The 20,686-nt window shown below is 39.5% G+C and overlaps 1 protein-coding gene across 15 annotated transcripts in view; it reads right to left on the reverse strand.

The window, feature by feature from the left end:
* Mpdz (multiple PDZ domain crumbs cell polarity complex component) overlaps nucleotides 1-20,686 on the reverse strand; it is a 151,852-nt gene that overhangs the window by 58,206 nt on the left and 72,960 nt on the right. For 9 of the 15 annotated variants that reach the window (XM_075946668.1, XM_075946667.1, XM_075946666.1 and 6 more), the window contains exons 18-22: nucleotides 20,273-20,389; nucleotides 18,576-18,743; nucleotides 10,460-10,730; nucleotides 10,095-10,217; nucleotides 2,309-2,507 (exon numbers count right to left, since the gene is read on the reverse strand). In XM_075946668.1, the coding sequence (XP_075802783.1) occupies nucleotides 2,309-2,507; nucleotides 10,095-10,217; nucleotides 10,460-10,730; nucleotides 18,576-18,743; nucleotides 20,273-20,389 (878 nt within the window). The remainder of the gene's footprint in view (nucleotides 1-2,308; nucleotides 2,508-10,094; nucleotides 10,218-10,459; nucleotides 10,731-18,575; nucleotides 18,744-20,272; nucleotides 20,390-20,686) is intronic. The other 6 variants (XM_075946669.1, XM_075946665.1, XM_075946659.1 and 3 more) reach the window with 2 other exon arrangements.

The following is a 20,686-nucleotide window of genomic DNA, read 5'->3' on the forward strand; positions in this document are numbered from 1 at the left end:
CAAAGCTTAATTGGCCAGAGGCAATTCCATTGAGAATAAAGGAGCAACTGGACTTCCCTTTGAGAGAATGACCACGGTAACCTCAGGGTATCTCTAACCCCTGCTTCACAAAATGGAAGTGACAGAAAGAGGATAGGTCCAAAAACACTTGAGAGAAAACCCAGAGAACACTGTTTAGCAGTCCAGCTCAGTGTGACTCACATAACGTTCTGTGTTTCGGATAAAGGACTGGGGAAGAATGAACTGAGTTTCTACTATTTGTTCAGAAGTCCACTTACTGTCATCTGAGTTAGCATCGATAGGCCTTTAAAAAGAATGGTGTATTTTATAGGCATGCTGGTGTGTGGGTGCAGATGAATATGAGAAGGAAGTGTGTAACAACAATTAGCATGTGCATAAGAGAAAGACTGTCTAGTAAATCTGTGTGAAAAGACTGACGTGTGTGTGTGTGTAACAGAGAAAGACTGACTAGCATGTATGTAAGAATGACTAGTGTGTGTGCATGTGTTTGTGTGTAAGACAAACTAATGTGTGTGTGTGTAATACAAAGATGTGTGTGAAAGAAATACTGGTGGTGTGTGTGTGTGTGTGTGTGTGTGAAACAAACTAGTTAATTCCCAAAGATGGCAGATTTTTTTCTTCTTCCTGTTTCACATGTAACTGCCAGCGTGTTTTGACTTCTGAGATGTGATGCCAGGTTTAGGAAGTTAGCCCCCTAGATATCTTTCAAAGTTATAAGCATGCAGCTGCTCAGAGGATTGCGGGTTTCTGGCTAGATACACAAGTGAAGAGGAAAAGCAGAGACAATACAAATCATAAGAAATGGGAGAGGAGGCATTCTGAATTTTAATCTACTTAGAACTCTGCAGTTAGCTAGATGCAGGACCTATACTTTTGAGATACTTCTGAAATTTCAACCATCATTTAGGGGAAATTCCAGTACCAAGTTGGGATTCTGATGCTGCGAGCTCACAACATGTGCATTACTGAAAAAGAACTCAATGTTCAATCATCAGGCATCTGCACTTCATACCACACCCAATCATGTATGCTAAATAGCCTGCAACAAACAATTCCCATGTGCTCGACATCATTCGTCTTTAGGCAAAAGGTAGGGCTGGCCACAAGAGAAAAGGAATGGACTGAAAAGTTTCCCCTGCGTGTAGCACAAGGACCGACTTTTAAAATGATGTTCTCCTGTACTCTTGTTACTAAAAGATAACCAAAAAACAGCCACTGGATCTCAAGATGTGCTCTACTGCACAGTAAAGTCAACAGGCGCGCGGAATATGAAGGCACAAGTGAAGATTCTGCCTCAGTGACGGCTTTCTCTGCAAGACAGCAGGGGCTGCTTGCACTGCGATGTGCTGGATGCTTATGAACGGCAGAGCAGAAACCACATAGTCAGTATGCTCTAACGACGCATATTCTGCAATGGAATGCCATTGGTAATATATTATAGGAAAGTGCCCCAACCCACAAGTAATTACTACCAATTTAAGGTAAGCAGCCTTCCCCTGAGCTCTGAGCTTTGATCCCTTGGACAATAAGCACAAATACTCAATGATGAATGTTAGAAGCCAGAGTCACATCGGTGAGGTATGGCAATAAAGCCTGAGCTGCCTTTTATGGTGGCTCAAGGAACATCTAATAATGTGTGTGTGTGTGTGTTTGTGTATACATACATACATCTATAGACAGACAACAGACAGACAGATAGATAAATGTGTTTTTAGAACATTATAGACTTGTAGGAAAATTCAAGCACCTCCTGGCAAAATAAGCTACAGGTTCTCTAGGCAGAAGTTATCACACAGATGAGAAAATCTCCATGGGCACCAGGGAGCTCAGGAAAGAAAGCCGTGGTTGACCGGCCTTGTGCTCTTTAGCCTTCTTTGTGCCTGGCACTTGGAGAACTGATTTGGTTCTGGGATGTCACATGGAGTTCTTCAGTAGTGTGTGCTTCTTTATACTGCGGGTGGTGGCTGCCCAGGAGGTTTGTGAGACTATGAGATGCATGAAACATAGGATATCTTTCACAGCTATGATTCTTACAGAAACAGCAGAAAAACAAAACCAGAATTTAACACTGCACTGTTAGCAAAATTCAACGGTGTCACAATCTTCTCTATACCTGAACCAGAATCAGGAACTGATCAGAAATAAAGCATTCAGTGATTTACACGAAATCAATATGACAATTCTGTGCATCAAATAGAAAAATATACTTACTAATAAGAAAAATATTCTTATTAGTGAGATGAAATTTGTGAATTTCCCAAGGCAAATGGGCCCAGATGACACTTACTTTATGTCGGGTCCAATCAGAGAATGTCTTCTCAACATGGCTCGTGCCTGGGCATTGGTTAAACTGATGGTTGACTCTTCATTGATGGACAAAATGCAGTCACCAACAGCAATGCGGCCATCTCGACTGATGGCACCTCCATGAATAATGCTCCGCACGATCACTCCCAGGCCATCTTTGTTAGCACTTACTGTCATCCCTGTGGGAGAAGAAACGCTGATGAGGACCACAGACAAGGTTTCCAAACTCACCGCGATTTAGCATTCACTTACAGCCTTGTAGATAAAAGGAAATGAGTTAGGTTCTTAGCCACTAAAAAGATCTTTGAAATATGTTTCATCAGTCATAGTTATGCTTGTGAGATGTGTGTGTGTGTGTGTGTGTGTGTGTGTGTGTGTGCGTTTGCGTGCGCGCCATGGTGCACATGTGGACACCAGAAAACAACTTTTGGTCATTTCTCTTTTTCTGCCATCACTTCTGGGGAGTGAACTTAGGTCATCAAGCTTGCATGGCCAGCATTTTTACTTGTTGAGTCATCTTGCTGGCCCATAATAAAACATTCTCAAGTGATTTAAGATGTTAGTGAGATTGCGTAAAGATAAAATATTCCATGTTTAATACAGAAGACATCAACACAATTTACACTACAGAACTGAATGCAATTTAGTGCATTTGATGTGGTTTGCCTTTCAAGAAAAAGCTCTCTTAGAGAAGATACCATATGATGTCAGACTCGTGTTCAAACACCAGTTCATAGTTTTTACATGTAACTTACTAACTAAAGGCAGGACTGCAAATGAATAGCCTAAGATGGCAGTTATACCTTATGCCTAGTTCACTCATTCATCTCTATCTATAAAGCTATTTGCTAAATCTTACACAGGTTTCTTAAGATATAAAATACAGAGAACAAAACTACCAACATTCTGCAGCCTGGGCTAAAGTCTTGACCCTAGGTTTGAATGTTGTCTATTGTCCCAAACCAAGAGAATGGAATTCTTGTCTATTTCTTTTTTGTCTCTGAACTCTATTCAGGTCCTGATGTGGGCATTATTCTTCACATATTCCTTGTACTTCATATCAAGACAAAAATTTAATCTTAGTCATTATAATGCTGTATGACTTTTAATTTTTCACTTCCTCTCATTTCTATGGATTTTCTTCTATTATAGTATCCACCATTGTTCAAAAAGAAACACTGGAGTGGTGGTGGTGGTGGTAGTGGTGGTGGTGGTGTGTATGTGTAAGTGAGTGTAGTGTGTTGGCCTTTGTGTACAAGTGTGTGCGGAGGTCAGAGGACAACCTCAGGTGATATTCCTCAGGAACTTCAATATTTTGATTCAGTCAAAGTCCCTCATTGGTCTGGAATTTCACCAGATAGAGTAGGCTGGCTAGCTATCACGCTGCAGGAGCCAGCTCATTTCTGTCCCCGATATCACCATAGCTTGGATTACAATACCCAATCTGGCTTTTAATGTGGGGTCTGATGATCTCAATCATGGGCTCACACTTGACTGGTAAGTGTTTCACCAGTTGAACCATCACCCCATTCCAGGAGTTATTTCCGTTACTATCTGACATCTCTCCCTAAGAACTACCATTTCTATCTCTAAATACTACCTTGAATCTAATTTGCCTTTCCACACTTCTAAATAAATCCTGGATCAAACCAACACCATCTCTTGCTTATAATTTTGGAGCCCCTTGACTAGATATCTGCTTTCTGATACTTCCCTTCGAAAGCACTGTACTCAATGTAGAAAAACAATTCTAAAGAGACAAATCATATCCCATGTGCATGAAACCCTTCAACAGTTTCCTAAGATACAATATATCTGTCAGGTACAGGACAGAGAACACAGAAGGCCTGCTGTCCTTGAACCTTGTATCCTTTCTATCACGGAGCCTTGGCCCTGGAGTTCCAGCCACAGCATAGCTGCCTTCTTTCATGTATACAATTAATCTCTTTCCTTTTTTCTCTTTAACCAATACTTTACTTACAGTATGCTCTAACGCTCATTGTCAAGTTCCTGCATCACTTTCCCCAAGCAGCCATTCTATATAGGCTATTTGAATTACTGTTACCTCAACAGCTTATCTGCACCTTATTCAAACACAAAACTTCTATGTTTACATTTAAAATATTTCAAATATAAGGAAAAGTGGTAATATTTTCTTTTTTTTCAAACAAGACTGTATGAATAAATAAGACGGAGAGATAAAGGCATCAAGTATTTTTCTTGTTCCTTGTTTTCTCTTCTTGTAAGTTGAGAACTTTTGTTGTTATTGTTGTTGTTTCATGACAAAGTTTCACTATATAGCTATGGCAGACCTGGAACTCACCATATAGAATAAGCTGGTTTCAGAAAGTTCCTTTCCACCCCAACAAGTGCTATAATTAGCATGCTGGTATTAAAAACAAGAGCCACCACACCTGGTGGTTTTTGTTGTTTTGTGTTGTGGAGACAGGGTTTAAGTCTACAACTCTGATTAGCCAGGAACTTGCAATGTAGACCAAGCTAAGCTTGAACTTGCAGCAATCCAACTGCCTCTGCCTCCCAAGTGCTAAGGTACAGGCTACACACCATAATGAGTTTTTTTTAAAAAAAATAGAAATGTTGACAAAAGTAAAAAAATCATTTTTAGGTTATTTTCCGGATAAAATAAGTTTTATTATCTAAATACGAATACCAAATCATATATTTTAAGGTAATTTTGAAAATGTTCCCTGTAATATTTATATTCTGGCACCACATGTCTGGAAATGGGAAACCCACTATCTTAGAGTTAAAATGCGAAAACAGACAGAGTATTGAAAATTGCAAGAGAGAAGGATCAAGTAACTTACAAAGGCAGGAGTATCAGAATAACACCAGGTCATTTGGCAGGAACAGTTAAAGTCAGAAAAACCTGGAACTATGCACCTCAAGCTGTGAATGACAACTACTGCCAACAGGAAAACTACCTACTAAAATTGAAAGAGAAATAAAATCTTTCCATGATAAAAATAGACAAAGGAATTTATGACCACTAAGCCAACTCTCCAGGAGATGCTGGAAGAAAAACTAGCACCTCAAGAGAAGAATAAACACATCAAAGATGTCAAAAGGAATAAATAAACAACACCAGGATGGTCAATAAAAAGAGATATAGGAAAATGCTACAAAAAAAAGACATCTTTCAATAACAACTCAAATGCAGTCAAATTCCCCCAGTAAAAGCACAGACCACTGAATTAGATTTAAAACTGGAACATTGCCTTCAAGAACATAGCTCACCTCTTAAATATTTACATCACTTTTGGATAAAAGAATGGAAAGTTATCTAAGCAAATATAACAAAGAAACAAGCAGGTCTAACTACTTCAGTATCTGACAAAAGAGACTTTAAAACAAAACAAATCAGAACAGATAAAGTTTTCCTCATGATCAGTACATCAAGAGAACATGCATTTCTAAACACATACACACCAAATGTCATACAACAAGCTCTACTGGGGCCAAAGCCACAGAGCTGGCAGTGTGTGGATTCATCCAACATACAGATGTGAGCAAGTCTTATGGACATTCACTAGTTATAAAGCTAACTTCAGAATATAGTTCAAAATAAAGTTCTGAAAGAATTGCCCTGCATCGGTGGACAATGCTGGGCTCAGAAGATACAAAGAAAAGCACAGAGCAAGTAAGTCATGGGATGCATTCCTACTAGTTAGTGGTCAGGGAGATCCCATGGGATACATTCCTACTAGCTAGTGGTCAGGGAGATCCTATGGGATACATTCCTACTAGTTAGTGGTCTGGAGATCCTGTGGGTCTCCAAAGTAAGACAGGATATTGCCACTGCCATTGGTTACCCACCATAACTTAAAGTGGGTCTGGCCACACACACACACACACACAACACACATATATATTCTAATCTCTAAGTTTAGTAAGCATAAAGACTAACCCACTGACATGGTGGCACATGCCTGCAATTCCAATAATTATGGATTTTAGTGATGCCTGAGATACATTGTGAGACCCCGTCCCTAAACAACAATATCAAAAACTACAACAAAAGTATTTCATAAAATTTAAACAAATTAATAAGGAAAGCTTTTCCAGAAGCCTATAATTTATTAATGATTTCTTTTCAATGTCAGTAGAGAAAGAGGTGAACCTTTCAGAAGAGAAAGGCTGCACACTTCAAACAGGCTTAGAGCAAACCATGACCCCAAGCAGCTGATGATTGCACACCTACCAGAACAAACTTGCCTGCTCAGAATTCAGCTTCATGTTACTTTAGGTTATAATAAAAACACCTTCCCACATTAAATCTTAAGTATACATACTGAATTACTTTAATATTTATGTTTATAAAATTTTAAAATTGAACTTTTCAAGCTTTCTTTATGTTAGTACTATAAAAATCTAAACATTGAAATCTTCTGAGAAATCGCCACACTGCTTTCCAAAGTGGTTGCACAAGTTGGCTTTCCCACCAGCAATGGATGAGTGTGCCCCTTACTCCACAACCTCTCCAGCAAAGGCTATCATTGGTGTTTTTGATTTTAGCCATTCTGACAGGTGTAAGATGGAATCTCAAAGTTGTTTTGATTTGCATTTCCCTGATCGCTAAGGAGGCTGAGCATGACCTTAAGTGTCTTTGGGCCATTTGAATTTCTTCTGTTGAGAATTCTCTGTTCAATTCAGTGCCCCATTTTTTAATTGGGTTAATTAGCATTTGAAAGTATAGTTTCTTGAGTTCTTTATATATTTTGAAGATCAGACCTTTGTCTACTGCAGGGTTGGTGAAGATCTTCTGTCAAATGAAATATTAAGAGAAATGTTCTCAACATGGTAGGCTTTGAATTTTAACTCTGAAAAGCTCAGAGGCATATTCAACATCTTGACATGATGTCATTTACAAAGTTCATACTTAAGAACTAAACTTTCAAGTTAAAAAGTTGCAGTAGAATATCCCACAATGTTGAAATAACTTTACGATTTTGTTTGGGGCTACAACCATACCATTTCAACTATATTTTAATAAATTTATGTTATTAAAATAAAATTATATTTTAATAATAATAAAGCATGTCTGAAGATCTGAGCGTAAAAGAGCTCCACTGGTCAACCTTACAGACCAGGCAATGGTAACACACACCTATAATCCCAGTAGCCACACTAGTTTGCCATAGAAACTGGGCAGTTCATACCTTTAATCCCAGTAGCCACACTAGTTAGCCATAGAAACTGGACAGTGCATGCCTTTATTCAGAGTGCTGCACAACTTTAATCCCGGCCCTAGAGAGGATTATGAAACGGGAGGAAACAGCTTGCAAACTCAGGCTCATTCTGAGATTCCTGGAGGCAGGATCGCCACTTCGGACTGAGGTCGAGGTAACAGCCAGTGGCTGGTTGCTTTGCTTTTCAGGTCTTCAGGTTGAACCCCAATTTCAGTCTCTGAGTTTTTATTAATCGTGCTTTAGTACTTAGCTGCACAGAGTCAAACGTGGCCCACAGACCTCACCTTGAACACCCATGTAAGAGGAACCTTACTGAGTAGCAAGATATCAAACAACAAGGGCCTAAACTTATAAAAACTAGAATTGGTGTGTAGCCTAGTTCTTAGTGTGAAGATGAAGTAATACTTCTAATACTACAAATAAATAAATACAGCACAGTTGAATGGCTCTTGTGCTCTAATAGGCATAAGCTATACTATAGTTTGCTGTGATTTCCTGTATCAACATTACTTTCATATTCACAATTGAGGGATAGTTTGTATTTTAATTGGAACTGAATTTTAGAAGAATTTCCACATATGATAAGGATGCTTTCAGCCATTATTGTTTTTTTACCAAGATCTTAATTAACTCATAGCATTTTTCCATCAAAACTTAAAAGCTAACATAAAGCACTTCAAACACAGATACTGCAGATAAGTAAAAAATAAAAATGCAATGTTTACTTACAATGGAATAGCATTTAGTCTAAAAAAGAAGGACACTTCTGTTGTATGCCACTTGCGATTTAAAGACATCAAGTCATGCAAAATAGTTTCAAAAGTTTAAGTACTGTATGGCTCACTTACTTGTAACTAGAGCAAAAACATAGGCCTAAGGCAGGAGGCCGATCGCCATATGACATTATAAAGGCACTGAAGCATTACATCCACTATGCTGTGCACACACAGAGCAGTGAAAGCTTAACCAGGAGAGATTCATCCCCTCTCTGAGTGTGGAGGGGAGGAGCTACACTGTGGTGTCTCTGTGCAGTGAGCCTGAGATAAGAGAACAGCGACTGTTTGGTGGTGGAGTAAATACATTTCCGGGTGCTTTCTAAATGAGGTCCCGCTATCATGAGTTGTTTGATAATAAAAACGCTTCTGCATTTCTGTAAACATCATCATGTTGCATTCCATTACCGTTTCTCAGACCTACAATAAACAGCAGCATCCAAATCTTCTGCAATGAGGAGAAAATCTTACATTTGTCAAACCCAAAATATGAGGTACAAAACCTGTTGAGAACTCTTCCCAACATCCTACAAAGTGAGCACAGAGCCACATGGCTCGAGATGCTCTACTGAGCAGTTGGAACTGAACAGATGTCTGTAAAACTTATCTTAAGATCAGTAAGTTGAGGAAGATCCCAGGGGCAAAGCCAATCAGTGAATTTAATATACATGCATTATTGCATATGTAGTATGAATACTTAATGTATACATTGATTATATTTATATGTCATATGCATTTCTGATATAAGTTGTATATATCCTACTTGAAATACATGTATCTTATGAATAATATTAATAAAATCATATGACTAATATGCAATTTTTTCATTTTTCCTTTTCATTATTATCATTATTTTATATGCAATTGATCAGTACAGGAAAACACAGCCTGTCCTACAATTCTCCTATTAGCTGGTATTGGTAGGTATCTAGCTACCACCAAACAGAACAAAACCTAGAAGAGTCTGGGGGGAGGGTTGGTTCTGTTAATGTCTCTTCCAAGACTCAAGTTCCATCAGAAATGAGGTCTAGTCATATGATAGCTGTGTAAAGATGCTTGTTGGTTGCTCACTGTAGGAAGACAGTCTCCGATGTGAGCTAACTATTAGGCTACATTTGGGCATTTGAGGTTCTGATGGATGGTCCTCCATCAGTTCCAAGCACAGAAAGGCTGCCTCTCTCGGTGTGGGAACAGGTGTGCAGCTCTGTCCTAGCAGCTCTGCCTACTGGCACCAGGGATTCAGCTCCTCACAAAGTCTGGGTCCATGTAGGATTTGTGATTGAGAAGCAGGCACGCCTGTTAAGAGCAGCAGAGAGCTATCTCCAGCACAGGTTCTGTGTGCAGACAAATGGAGACTATGAATAACCTGCATTTATATTTTGGAAGTGGCACACCTGGCAGTCTTTAGTTTTCTATCAGTGAATGAAAGAAATTAAATACAATCTGACTCTCACATAACTAGCAATATTCAAAGAAAGTAATAATTTACTTTCCCAAAGATCTTAGAATTCCAATGGCTGACTTCTCATTTTCTAAGAATTCCTTTTTTGATTTGCTACTTCACACACACATACACATGCACACAATTCATATAGCTTTTACTAGAATGTAAATGGGAGTTCTGAATAAGGGGTGTAAACAGTATGAAATAAACAAACCAGTTCTCATTTCAGAAAAAAGAATGAGCACATTAAAAGAAGCAAGAGCATTTCTAGCATGCATTCTCTGCAGATAAAATGATGTTGAAATCCACTGTCCTCTTGCAGGCCGAGGTGCAACTTACCCAGACTGGAGCTGCCTTTGGCTATAGTAACTGTCCTCTCAAAAGCTTCGTGGGACATACTTCGTGGCGGGACAGACTCAGCATCAGAAGCCAGAGATCTCTGTTCAGGTAAATACTCGGAACCCCAAAAGAAAGACAAAAGAAAGTCACATGGAAAGAAAATTAGACTTCGGAGTGGTCATTTCAACATTACACACGTTCCCCATGACTGCTTTAGCAAGAACCTGCAATCGATCAAGTTCATGGTCACCTGAGTCAGACAAGCACTGATCCCACACTAGAAGAGGCTCAGGATGCAACTTTTCTCTCTCCCCTCCCCCATCATCTACCAAGTGACAACACCATATGCTGGCTGCAGGATGGTACCTTTTGGGCTACAGTAGGCGGAGCAGGGGCAAGCTCTGTGGTGCACAGGCCACTTGGTAACTGGGAGGGAGCCCATTCTACTGTGTTTGCACACTCATAGTTTTGTTCAACAGCATTCGCAGGGGTGTAGTCACCGAGGGTGAAACCAGAAGTAGCTGCCATGCTCATGGGAGGAGAGGCAGCTTGCTGTCTCTGCAGGAGGTTCTGCGTGTAGAGTTCTTCCAGAGACAAAGGAACACCAAGGCCTGGGTCAGAACTGCCAGTCACATCCTGAGAATGAACAGACAAACCACTCATCAAAACTGAGACTTAAGAGTTATCTAAATTTATTATTTTTAGGGAATTATTAGTTAGTGAAAAACAAAACACTCACTTTTCTTCACTAAGCATGCTTCCTGCATGGTTTTTAATTTCATAGAGGTGTTACATTATATCTCTTACAAATATTGTATCTCATGTCCTACTAGTTACACTTGTCGAATAGGTTGAACATAAGATAATTTAGTTACAATATTTAGTTCTAGCTACAAACAAAGCAAGTTAAAGCTACAAAGAAAAGCAAACAGGTCATACTCCCAAATCACACATGCTGGAAGTGGCTATACATTGAGAGTAGCAAGTATGACAGCCATGAATTTGGAATCCCAAAACCCTCCAGGAGCAAGTAATTTACAGGTAACTCTTGGTATTCGTGCAGAAGAATAAAAAGCCTTGAAATTCAGATTACTGCAGGAAAATCTGCATGTTCTGTAAGACCAAACAAGCAATACTAAACCAGAGCTACAAAGCCTATGTTCTAATTTATTTTCTATCATTAGCAATCTGTATATATAAAAGAGCCTGTCTTGACAGCTACATATTAGAAATTTTCTAAAATTCCTTGAAAGTTTAAAATTCTCCAGACCTATATGAATGCACATGTCTCCTCACAACAGACATATTTTAGCATTTACACCCTTGGGGCAAGCATCTGCTTTAGAGACTGCTGTTAATAAGTATATGTTTCCCTTAGATTCCCTTATCAACATTTTTTGTTTTCTTTCTTACGATACTGGGAGTTAAACCCAGGGCTTTGTATACACCTTGCAAGCATCGTGCCATGGAACAACATGCATAGCACTCTTCAATACTTTTAACGTACAAAGGTCTTAAGAATACGTTCACACATGAAAGGTTTATGTATATTGCTTATGGACAGAGAATACTAAGGAAGTCTGTACATGAGACTCCTTTGTCCATTTATGTCGCCAGGATATATATCTGGAATCAGATACTGATCGACCCATTTTTATGCATTTGCAAAATATTCCAGCAAGTGATGTGGGAGTGTCATATATCAATCTGTTGATTTCATTGGCTAAGCAATAAAGGAACTGCCTCGGCCCATTTCATTGGTTAGAAGATAGGTGGGAGGAGTAGACAGAACAGAATGCCAGGAGGAAGAGGAAGTGAGGTCAGACTCCACAGCTCTCCTCTCCGGAGCAGACGCAGGAGAGACGCCATGCTACCTGCTCCAGGGAAGACACACGCTATGAAGCTCTGACCCAGGATGGACTTAGGCTAGAATCTTCCCGGTAAGACCGGTGCTACACAGATGATAAGAAATGGGCTAGTCCAGGAGCGAGAGTTAGCCTAGAAGAGGCTAGGTAGAAATGGGCCAGAGCAGTGTTTAAATGAATACAGTGTCTGTGTAATTATTTCGGGTAAAGCTAGCCGGGCAGGGCAGGCGGCTGGGGTGTTTGTGGACGCAGCCCCGCCGCCGCTCCATAATACTACATATTACATACATCAAGCAAGTATGTATATATACTTGCATATGGAGTTAATACCTAAAGAACCATCATTAATTGGTATTTACACTTTTCTCCATTGTCTTTATATCTTGATGTCAGTATTTAAAGTCCACTCCACCTTCCTTACGAGCAAAATACTGCTGATAGGCAATGGCGGATTGTAACTCTCGAAGCTTCAGTTCAGACACTGGTTAACAATTAGTTTAAGTTTTGGCAAAATTTAACCTTATCATTTTCTACTCTGTTCCTCTCACCTATTTCAATGGGGGAAAATAATAGATCCTAGCCCAAGACTTTTAAGGGGAACAAGAAGAGTTATAAACAGGCTTGACGTAATAGAAAGTGCCCAACAGACCTCTGCCAGAACAGTTGTTTATGTAACACAATGTCGTATTGCCAACCAAGCTTGAATCAGATGAGCCACTGCTCATGTATCCCAGTGTTCTCTTGCAGGAGACACTGAGGTGCCTATGAACTACTCTTGCAAACCCTGTATTTGCTTGGAAATAAGATCTCGAAGAAGGGTTCTAGGCAGCATTTTCCCATGCATTCCCCTGACGACCAGCACAGCTAACCCTGAGCACCTCAGGCAAACACTGGCTCCACATCCCTCCTTGCCACTCTCACCAGGTGCAGTCACTTGTTCTTTTCAGGATGTGAAGTCTGAGCTGAAAGCAGTTTCCAGAATCTAAGTCTGCATACCTAATATTTTATCATCACAAAGTTTTTGACATAACCAAATTTGTCATTTGGGGAATTCTGAGCTTTATGTACTTCTCACAATCCCACACAGAAGAAGGGTGACATCTTCTAGCATTTTTCTTCTACTTTACAAATAACTGTTTGGCATTTTAGACATCTAGAGTCTACTTCAGATGTAGCTCTCTTCCTTTTTGTTATGAATGTAACTATTTGAAACAGCCTATTGTGCTTCCTGTCTTCAATTTAAGGTATCATTTTTCTAAATCATCAGATATTCCCAGCACAGATAATAGATACAGTGGTTTCACAGAAGTATTTAACATCATTAGTATCCTTAGGAACAAAGAATGGGAAGAGGCCCGCCTCAACACCCCACAATCTAGATGGGCTGTTGGCTGCTGGATCCAATTTCAGTTATTTTATTCTTACAAATAAATAAAATACTTACCAAAGGATTGGTAAGTTTCAGAATTACTAAATTAATTACAATAATTACTGGAAAATCATCTCACTCATGCCTCAAAGAAACATAATCAAAACTGCTTTTCATCAGAAAAAGCAGTCTATCCACCCTTGTTAGCTGGGGTTTACTGGAAATTGTACGACAAAAATGTCCATGCATTATTCATGGGAAGTGGCAGAGACGCTGGAAGGGAATAGCTAATCAACAAGGCAGATAACACACGCCTACTGCAGAAGCTTATAGGTGCTGAATAGCCCACTGTTTTATCTTTAAACATCATAAGAATCTAAAAGTAAAACATTTTTTCCTCTTGTCCTATGTTCAAAATAATCCTACCATTTACCAATGCTTCTTGGTATCGTAAATGAAGTCTTTCAAAAATCCATACTAATACTTGATATATTCTTGTTCTTAGGAATAATGGAGAGAGATGAGAAATTAAAAAGACCAAATATAAATGAAAAGCTGTATTTCATAAGTTTAATTCAAGACTGAAGGTTACTCATTACCACACTACTTTTCTGGATAATGATTAATATAGATTGCTCAAATGCAGCTTTTGACCAGCTGCAGCACCAATGTAACAGAGAATTCCTTTTGTACTTTACAGTCCCAAATGCCATACTGACTGTCATTCACCCATTTGTTAAATGAATTCTAATTGGTCTTAAAATTAAAAACTCAGAGTCAAATATAGGTGTTAATGCTGAAAAATCAGAGAAGCAGAGCAGCCAGCCACCAGTTCTTACCTCTACTGAATCTTCATACCTAATGGACGATCCTGTCTCTAGGAATTCTCACACTGAATGTCTGGAATTTCTGTCTCTTTCTGCCTTATATTCCTCTCTCTGCCTAGCTTTATACCTTCCTGTCTCCACCTCCCCAGTGCTAGGATTAAAAGTGTGTGACTCCCAAGAACAGGGATTAAAGGTGTGAGCCACCACCACCTGATTCTGTTTCTCTTTTAGACTGGATCAATTTTGTGTAGGGCAGGGTGGCCTTGAACTCACAGAGATCCCTCTGCCTCTGTCTCTCAAGTGTTGGGATTAAAGATATGTACCACCACTGCCTGGCCTCTATAGCTAACTAATGTGGCTAGCTTTGCATTCTGATTTTCAGGCAATCTTTATTTGCTACAGCAGAAACAAGATATCATCATACCCATTTTCTGAGATTAAAGTACACTCCTCTTTACTATTTTCATATAGTTCTTAGCATGCTAAGGGCAACATCTTTCCTTCACAATGGCCAGCAGTTCCTCCCCTGATCCTTCACGGTTATCCTGCCGCCTGTTGGTTCAAGCACTTCAGAGAGTTTTCAATCACATGCCATTCTCTAAAACCACCCAGAACAGATGCAACCCTATATGCAGCAGGGTCATACGCTAGAGAATGCTGTAGGATGTCTGGGCTGCTTTTTATTAGGATGGAATACATTAGTAGTGTTTGCTGTGTTAAGTGAAAAGGAAGGTTTATCTTAACCAACACAACTTCACCCTGTACTAGAACATATAACATTTCCTGGAGAGCTAGCTGTCAGTCATGACAGACAATTTCATCCCTGGTGACAGTCTGAGAATGTGCTTGTAACAGAATAGACTGCAGGGGGCATAGCACATGGACATTAATCTTTACCAATTGTTTTCTTAGGTCACTATTTTACAGCAAGGATTTCTTCAGAAACTATGTTGAGCCTTTAAACAAACATTACCTAACATTCAATTTTGGAGAATTTTGTCAAGTCTTTAAAGCAATAATAAATTAGTTTTCTCAAATTAACTCCCAAAATTAAAATCTAAAACAACAACAACAACAAAAAAAAATGGAAAAAATGTTCAATGGCTACAGCTAATTGATACTAAAATGCACCTTTTATTTATTTTTATTTCCTGGATCTTTTGAGACAGGAACTCACTATGTAAATCTTTCCTTGCCTAGAACTCTAAATCCTCCTGCTGAAGTCTCTACTGACTGGATTCTGGGGCATAGGCCCCACCCCACCACCATGCTTGGATGAAATGAGTATTTTAATAAACTGCCTGTAATTCATATGACACAGGAGTGAATAATTTAAAGCTGTAAGTATTAATGAATAAAGTTAAGATAGAATACACACTCCCCCTCCAAAACAGAGACTTCTGTGAACAGAGGCAGCAGCTCATGGCTGCTAGCCTGCTGCACAAAACCATGCTCTGAAGCTCAAGGCTTCCCCAAGAGCAAGCACATGCTCCAAGATCAGGCTTTATAAGTCCCAGTGGCTTACACCACCAAATTGTAAAGAGCTGTCTCCACAGACGTGAGCTCTGCTTACAGTCTCTACATATTAAGTGAAAAACTGGAGGCAACACTAAGGGCCTAGCGTTCTACTTCACCGTTCTGAGAAATCTGTACTTGGGCATCTTGGTTTTTGTTAAATACCCATATGTGAGACACGGTCATACACTGTACATAGCCACATATGCTTAAACAGCCGTAGATGCTAATGGGCTCTCTTTCTAGTCACTGAAAAGTCTTGAGGTAAGCTTACATTTTATCAAAAAATGTCGATTCCGAATTCCTTAACAAACCCATTAGGATGAACTTAATGCAAACAGGGAGGACAGATCATATAATTTATTTCAGTTTTATAATTTCTTCCTAGTAGAACTCTAGGTTCTAAAATTCATAGACAAAAACAAAAGCAAAACACAAGAAAACACCAGTGTTGCAGTATTTAACTAAGGAAACTGAAAGCCCACAGGAGGTTTAAACACCCTCATTAATGTTTTATTTGTTGGTTTTTAGTTTAAATATTTCAGTCGTCAGGCCAGCTTGCCAAACTTTGATTCAACAAAAGAGTAAACTGCTTAGGAAAAAAAAACAAGGCAAACAGACTTCAGCAAGTCAATATGTTGTGCTGGATATAGCCAGCGTTTGCCCTGTAAAATGTATGCTTCTCGGTATGCAGACTGTGTCGTCCCTTTAAGTAATAATTACTACATTAAACAATGCAATCTGTCCCTCTGGCAAGGTGCAGTGTGCAATGCTAAGGACTGGGAGATTCCACGAGGATATGAAACAAGCTTGCAGGCCTGAGGCCAGTCAAGAATGAACATGGTCCAGACAGGTTGCAGCCAGGGACCTCAAGTGTGCAGGCAAGGAGGGGCAGTTCACTAAGGCTGGTACCTTGCAAACCGATTCAAGCAGGGTGCCCTGTGGCATGGGCAAGGGTAACAGGTGCAGTTTAGACATAACACAAAATGCTATGCCAGCACCCTAGCCAAAACCAGTTGTTAATCAGAAAAGAAAGGAAACAAAGCCAGACTTAAGGGATCCTGCTCCCCAACCTACTCATGAATGAGGCCCTTTCCCACTGAATTCAATGTAGCAGAAAGCACCAATATCACGTTAAGAAAAAATGTTGTCAAGTGTCTGTATCTTCATGTTCGTTTACTGTATATTTCCAACACAGCAGAGAAATTGTGTCCACATACGAACTGTCTGCCAGGATGCTCTGTTCTACTGTCAGTCACTACTGTACACAACAGATAGATCAGAGAGAGCAGAGCCCCCCATAGCCTGGTTTTCTTGGCAGTAACTTGTGCCCTGAAGATGGAAAGTACCACATGCGCATATTTCAGGTTTTCTCTACCCAAAATACAGATATTCATAATGTGTATATATATATGTGTGTGTGTTTATGTATAACAGATTTATAAATCAACTCTTGGACATTCTAAAATATCAATAGAACCAGCAGGCAATATAAAATAAAAATGACTGAAATAGATGCAGAGATAAGTAAAAAATAATGACTAAATATAGAAAAACACAATCTGTAGGAATCAGAAAATCCAAATTAAAATATGTACCAACATGCCAGTGTGTACTTATAAGTTTGCACAGATGTTAAAATATTCCTTTTGAACATTACATGGTATGCCACCAAGGAAATTAATAGGATATTAGCATTTACACTCATAACCCATTTAGAACAAGGACAGCGGATGTGTCATGCAGTGACTGTGCCCTCCAATCACATCCACTGACATCAACATACCCTGCCTTCTACTGCCTTATCTATGTAGAGTATTCTTTGACATCACTTTACATTAATGAGTACACTAAGCATAAATGAGCTAGTCCTGTTAAACTACGATAAAAAACTTACGATATCCTTTTGCTTGGCTTGGTGGGAGCCTAGCCAGTTTGGATGTTCACCTTCCTAGATATGGACGGAGGGGGGAGGACCTAGGACTTACCACAGGGCAGGGAACCCTGACTGCTCTTTGGACTGGAGAGGGAGGGGGAGAGGAGTGGGGGGAAGGGGAGAGGGGTGGGAGGAGGGGGAGAAGAGTGGGAGGAGGGGGAGAAGAGTGGGAGGAGGGGGAGGGAAAGGGGAGGCTGGGAGGAGGTGGAAATTTGTTTTTTTTTCCTTTATTCTTTTATCAATAAAAAAAAATAATCAAAAAAAAAAACAAACAAACAAAAAAAAAAGTTAGTTTTTAAAAAAATACTAAAAACAAAATTATTCTATTTTTTCCAAAGATACTACTAAAAGCCAAATATGAGAAATATAGTATGAAAACCTTAAAAAAATATCTGACTCTGTTTCTATCAGTCTGTCTAGCAAACATTAGAACTATTCACTACTAATCTAAACAATTAAAAACACAAGTGAAACTCCTGATCTGCTGTGTATCTGACTGGAGAGACCTGACATCATTAATATGCTTATGTGATGATCTGAATGAGAATGGCTCCCATAGTCTGTGTATCAGTCCCAGTTGCTGGACTGTCTAGAAGGATTAGGAGGTGTGGCCTTGTTGGAGGAGATGTATCATTGGGGGTGGACTCTGAGGTTTCAAAAGGTCACTCTAGGTCTATCTTAACATGTACCTGGCTCTTGTTTGAGGATAAAATATAAGCTCTTAGCTATCACTCTAGCGTCCTGCCTCCCTGCTTGCTGCCGTGCTCCTGCCATAATGAACTTACCCTCTGAAACTATAAGCAAGCTCACAATGAGATGAGCTCTTGTTTTAAGTTATCTTGGTCATGGTGTCTTCTCACAGCAGCAGAACACTGACTAAGACATGCTACTCCTACAATTCTGAGAAACGCTGACCTCCAAAGGTTACGCACAGACTTTTCTCCAAAATGCATTGATATTCTCTTGTACCTTGGGAGGAGATGATGGAAGGGAGGGGCTGTAGCTCATGCCATCACTACAGGCACTATCATGGAGAGACAAAACGGAGGCTTGGGTAGAGTAGACACTGTCATCATCAGGAGAGAACTGAGTCTCAAATCTTGACTCAGCTGCTGATTCAGCATCCGGTGCATCTATCTAGGAACAAAATAAGACCAGCCGTTATGGTGCCCTATCACACATCACTGTCACTACTTCAGCTAAAGGCACAGCTGCACCTCCTCTGTCTGTCCTGCTTCCAGCATGTGTCTTTCCTACTCCTGACCATTGACAGCTGCATTGAGACAGCCACACAACAACAGAGAGAGTGCCCACAGCAGAGGCCGCTGGCCCTGGGCGCTACCACATCCCATCAACTAAAGAACAAAGGCAACAATCAACAAAACATTATACTTTAAATAGTTACATAAGCAAATACATAATATTTTATGATGCAAAGAATTTGGTTATTGTACTTCATATTAAACTAATAAATGGTTTTTCATAAATGCAGCTCTGTGGTTGTCTAGCTAAGATGTACAAACCAAAGAGTAACTTTGCGTTTGAGCTAGAATCACAGCAACAATGGAGGGGCCTGATCATGGAATGGCTCCCAGAAGCATTAAGTAATAAACATTTTAACAATAGCAAGTCATATTACTGTAAAAAGCTGTTAAAATGCTACTGGAATATTTCAAAGTGAGTCTCAAAATATAATTCAGAGACTGATAATACATTTTAAATATTTGTTCAAATTCACTAACAAGCTACAATGTGGAGGTTATCTTCTACAAACGTACATTATGTAAAACGATCTGAGTGATAAATACATAGTGTGTGCTATCTAGTATTCCTGAGCCTTATACCAGATTGTAATAGACATGTTCATTTTAAAGTACTACTACAAGAAAACTCCAATAGAATTCATATACCTATCACTGATGCCTTTAAGTCTCAATTACAATAGAGATGAAACATGAAGTCCCCAGGAAGTTGGCCAGTTCAAAAAAACAAGCTCATTAGCAATATCGAGGACTCTTGTGACTATTACAAGGCACCGAGTTTCCATGATAATGGAAGTAATCCTCTCAATTGGCATTATTTAAAGGGGTTAAAAGATCCCAGCCAAACCCTAGAGAGGATATGGTTTCATGGAGTACGTTAAAGACAATGAGCTAGGAATGGCTGCATATGCCCTTAATCCCAGCACTCAGGAGGCAGAGGCAGGCAGACAGATAACTGGCAGTTGCAGACAAACCATGGCAACCTGGTGAGATCCTGTCTCAAAAAAGACAAAAAAGTGAATGAATGAATAATATCTTTGTGTACTATGACATTTCAGAATGAACTTGCTATGGAAAGGCACCTCACCATGTCCAAACGAAGCACTGGAGGAAGTCAAAGTCACCTCATATCTTAAGTAAAATGTGGATGTATTATACTTATTATAAATATATCAAAGCATTCCAAGAATAACTATTCAAAAATCTGTAATTTAAAAATACTAACAATAAGAATTGTCTTCCTTCCAAATTAGTATTGGCATAATATATAATGTCAAAGACCTACTTATCACTCTCTAGCTTAGAGCAATGTGCACACACTGAGCTTCTACATACACTACGCAGGTGAATCAATACAACCGCAGCAGAACACGTATTAAAAACAAGTCAGCTGTGGCCACTAACCAGAGCCAAGTCGGCCCTGAAGAGGGCTTTGTCAGGCAGGCCTGGCTCCTTACAGGGGTGCGGTGAGCAGAGAAAGGCGTCCTCCTTGGCAGAAACATATCCTTCTTCTGGTGAAAGCTGCAGGAAATTGGTGTGGAGAAGGGGTTTGTGGGAAAGAAAGAATGACAAAGAAAATGGGAAAGTGGGAGGGGGTAAGAGAAGGAAGAATGAAGAGTAGAAATGGAGACTTCATGTGATAACATATGACGGCAATATAGATGGGAACTCCAAACTTAGACACTACTGGTCTTGACATTTCGTTTGAAAGGACACAGAGGCCTTTCTTCCTAGCATAAATGCCAACAATTAGAGAAGAACCTCTTTCTACTATTTTTTTTATTCTTGCAAATTACAAATCAAAGTCAATGAATTTTA

The sequence above is a fragment of the Microtus pennsylvanicus genome, chromosome 13, assembly GCF_037038515.1.
Source record: "Microtus pennsylvanicus isolate mMicPen1 chromosome 13, mMicPen1.hap1, whole genome shotgun sequence".
Lineage (NCBI taxonomy): Eukaryota > Metazoa > Chordata > Mammalia > Rodentia > Cricetidae > Microtus > Microtus pennsylvanicus.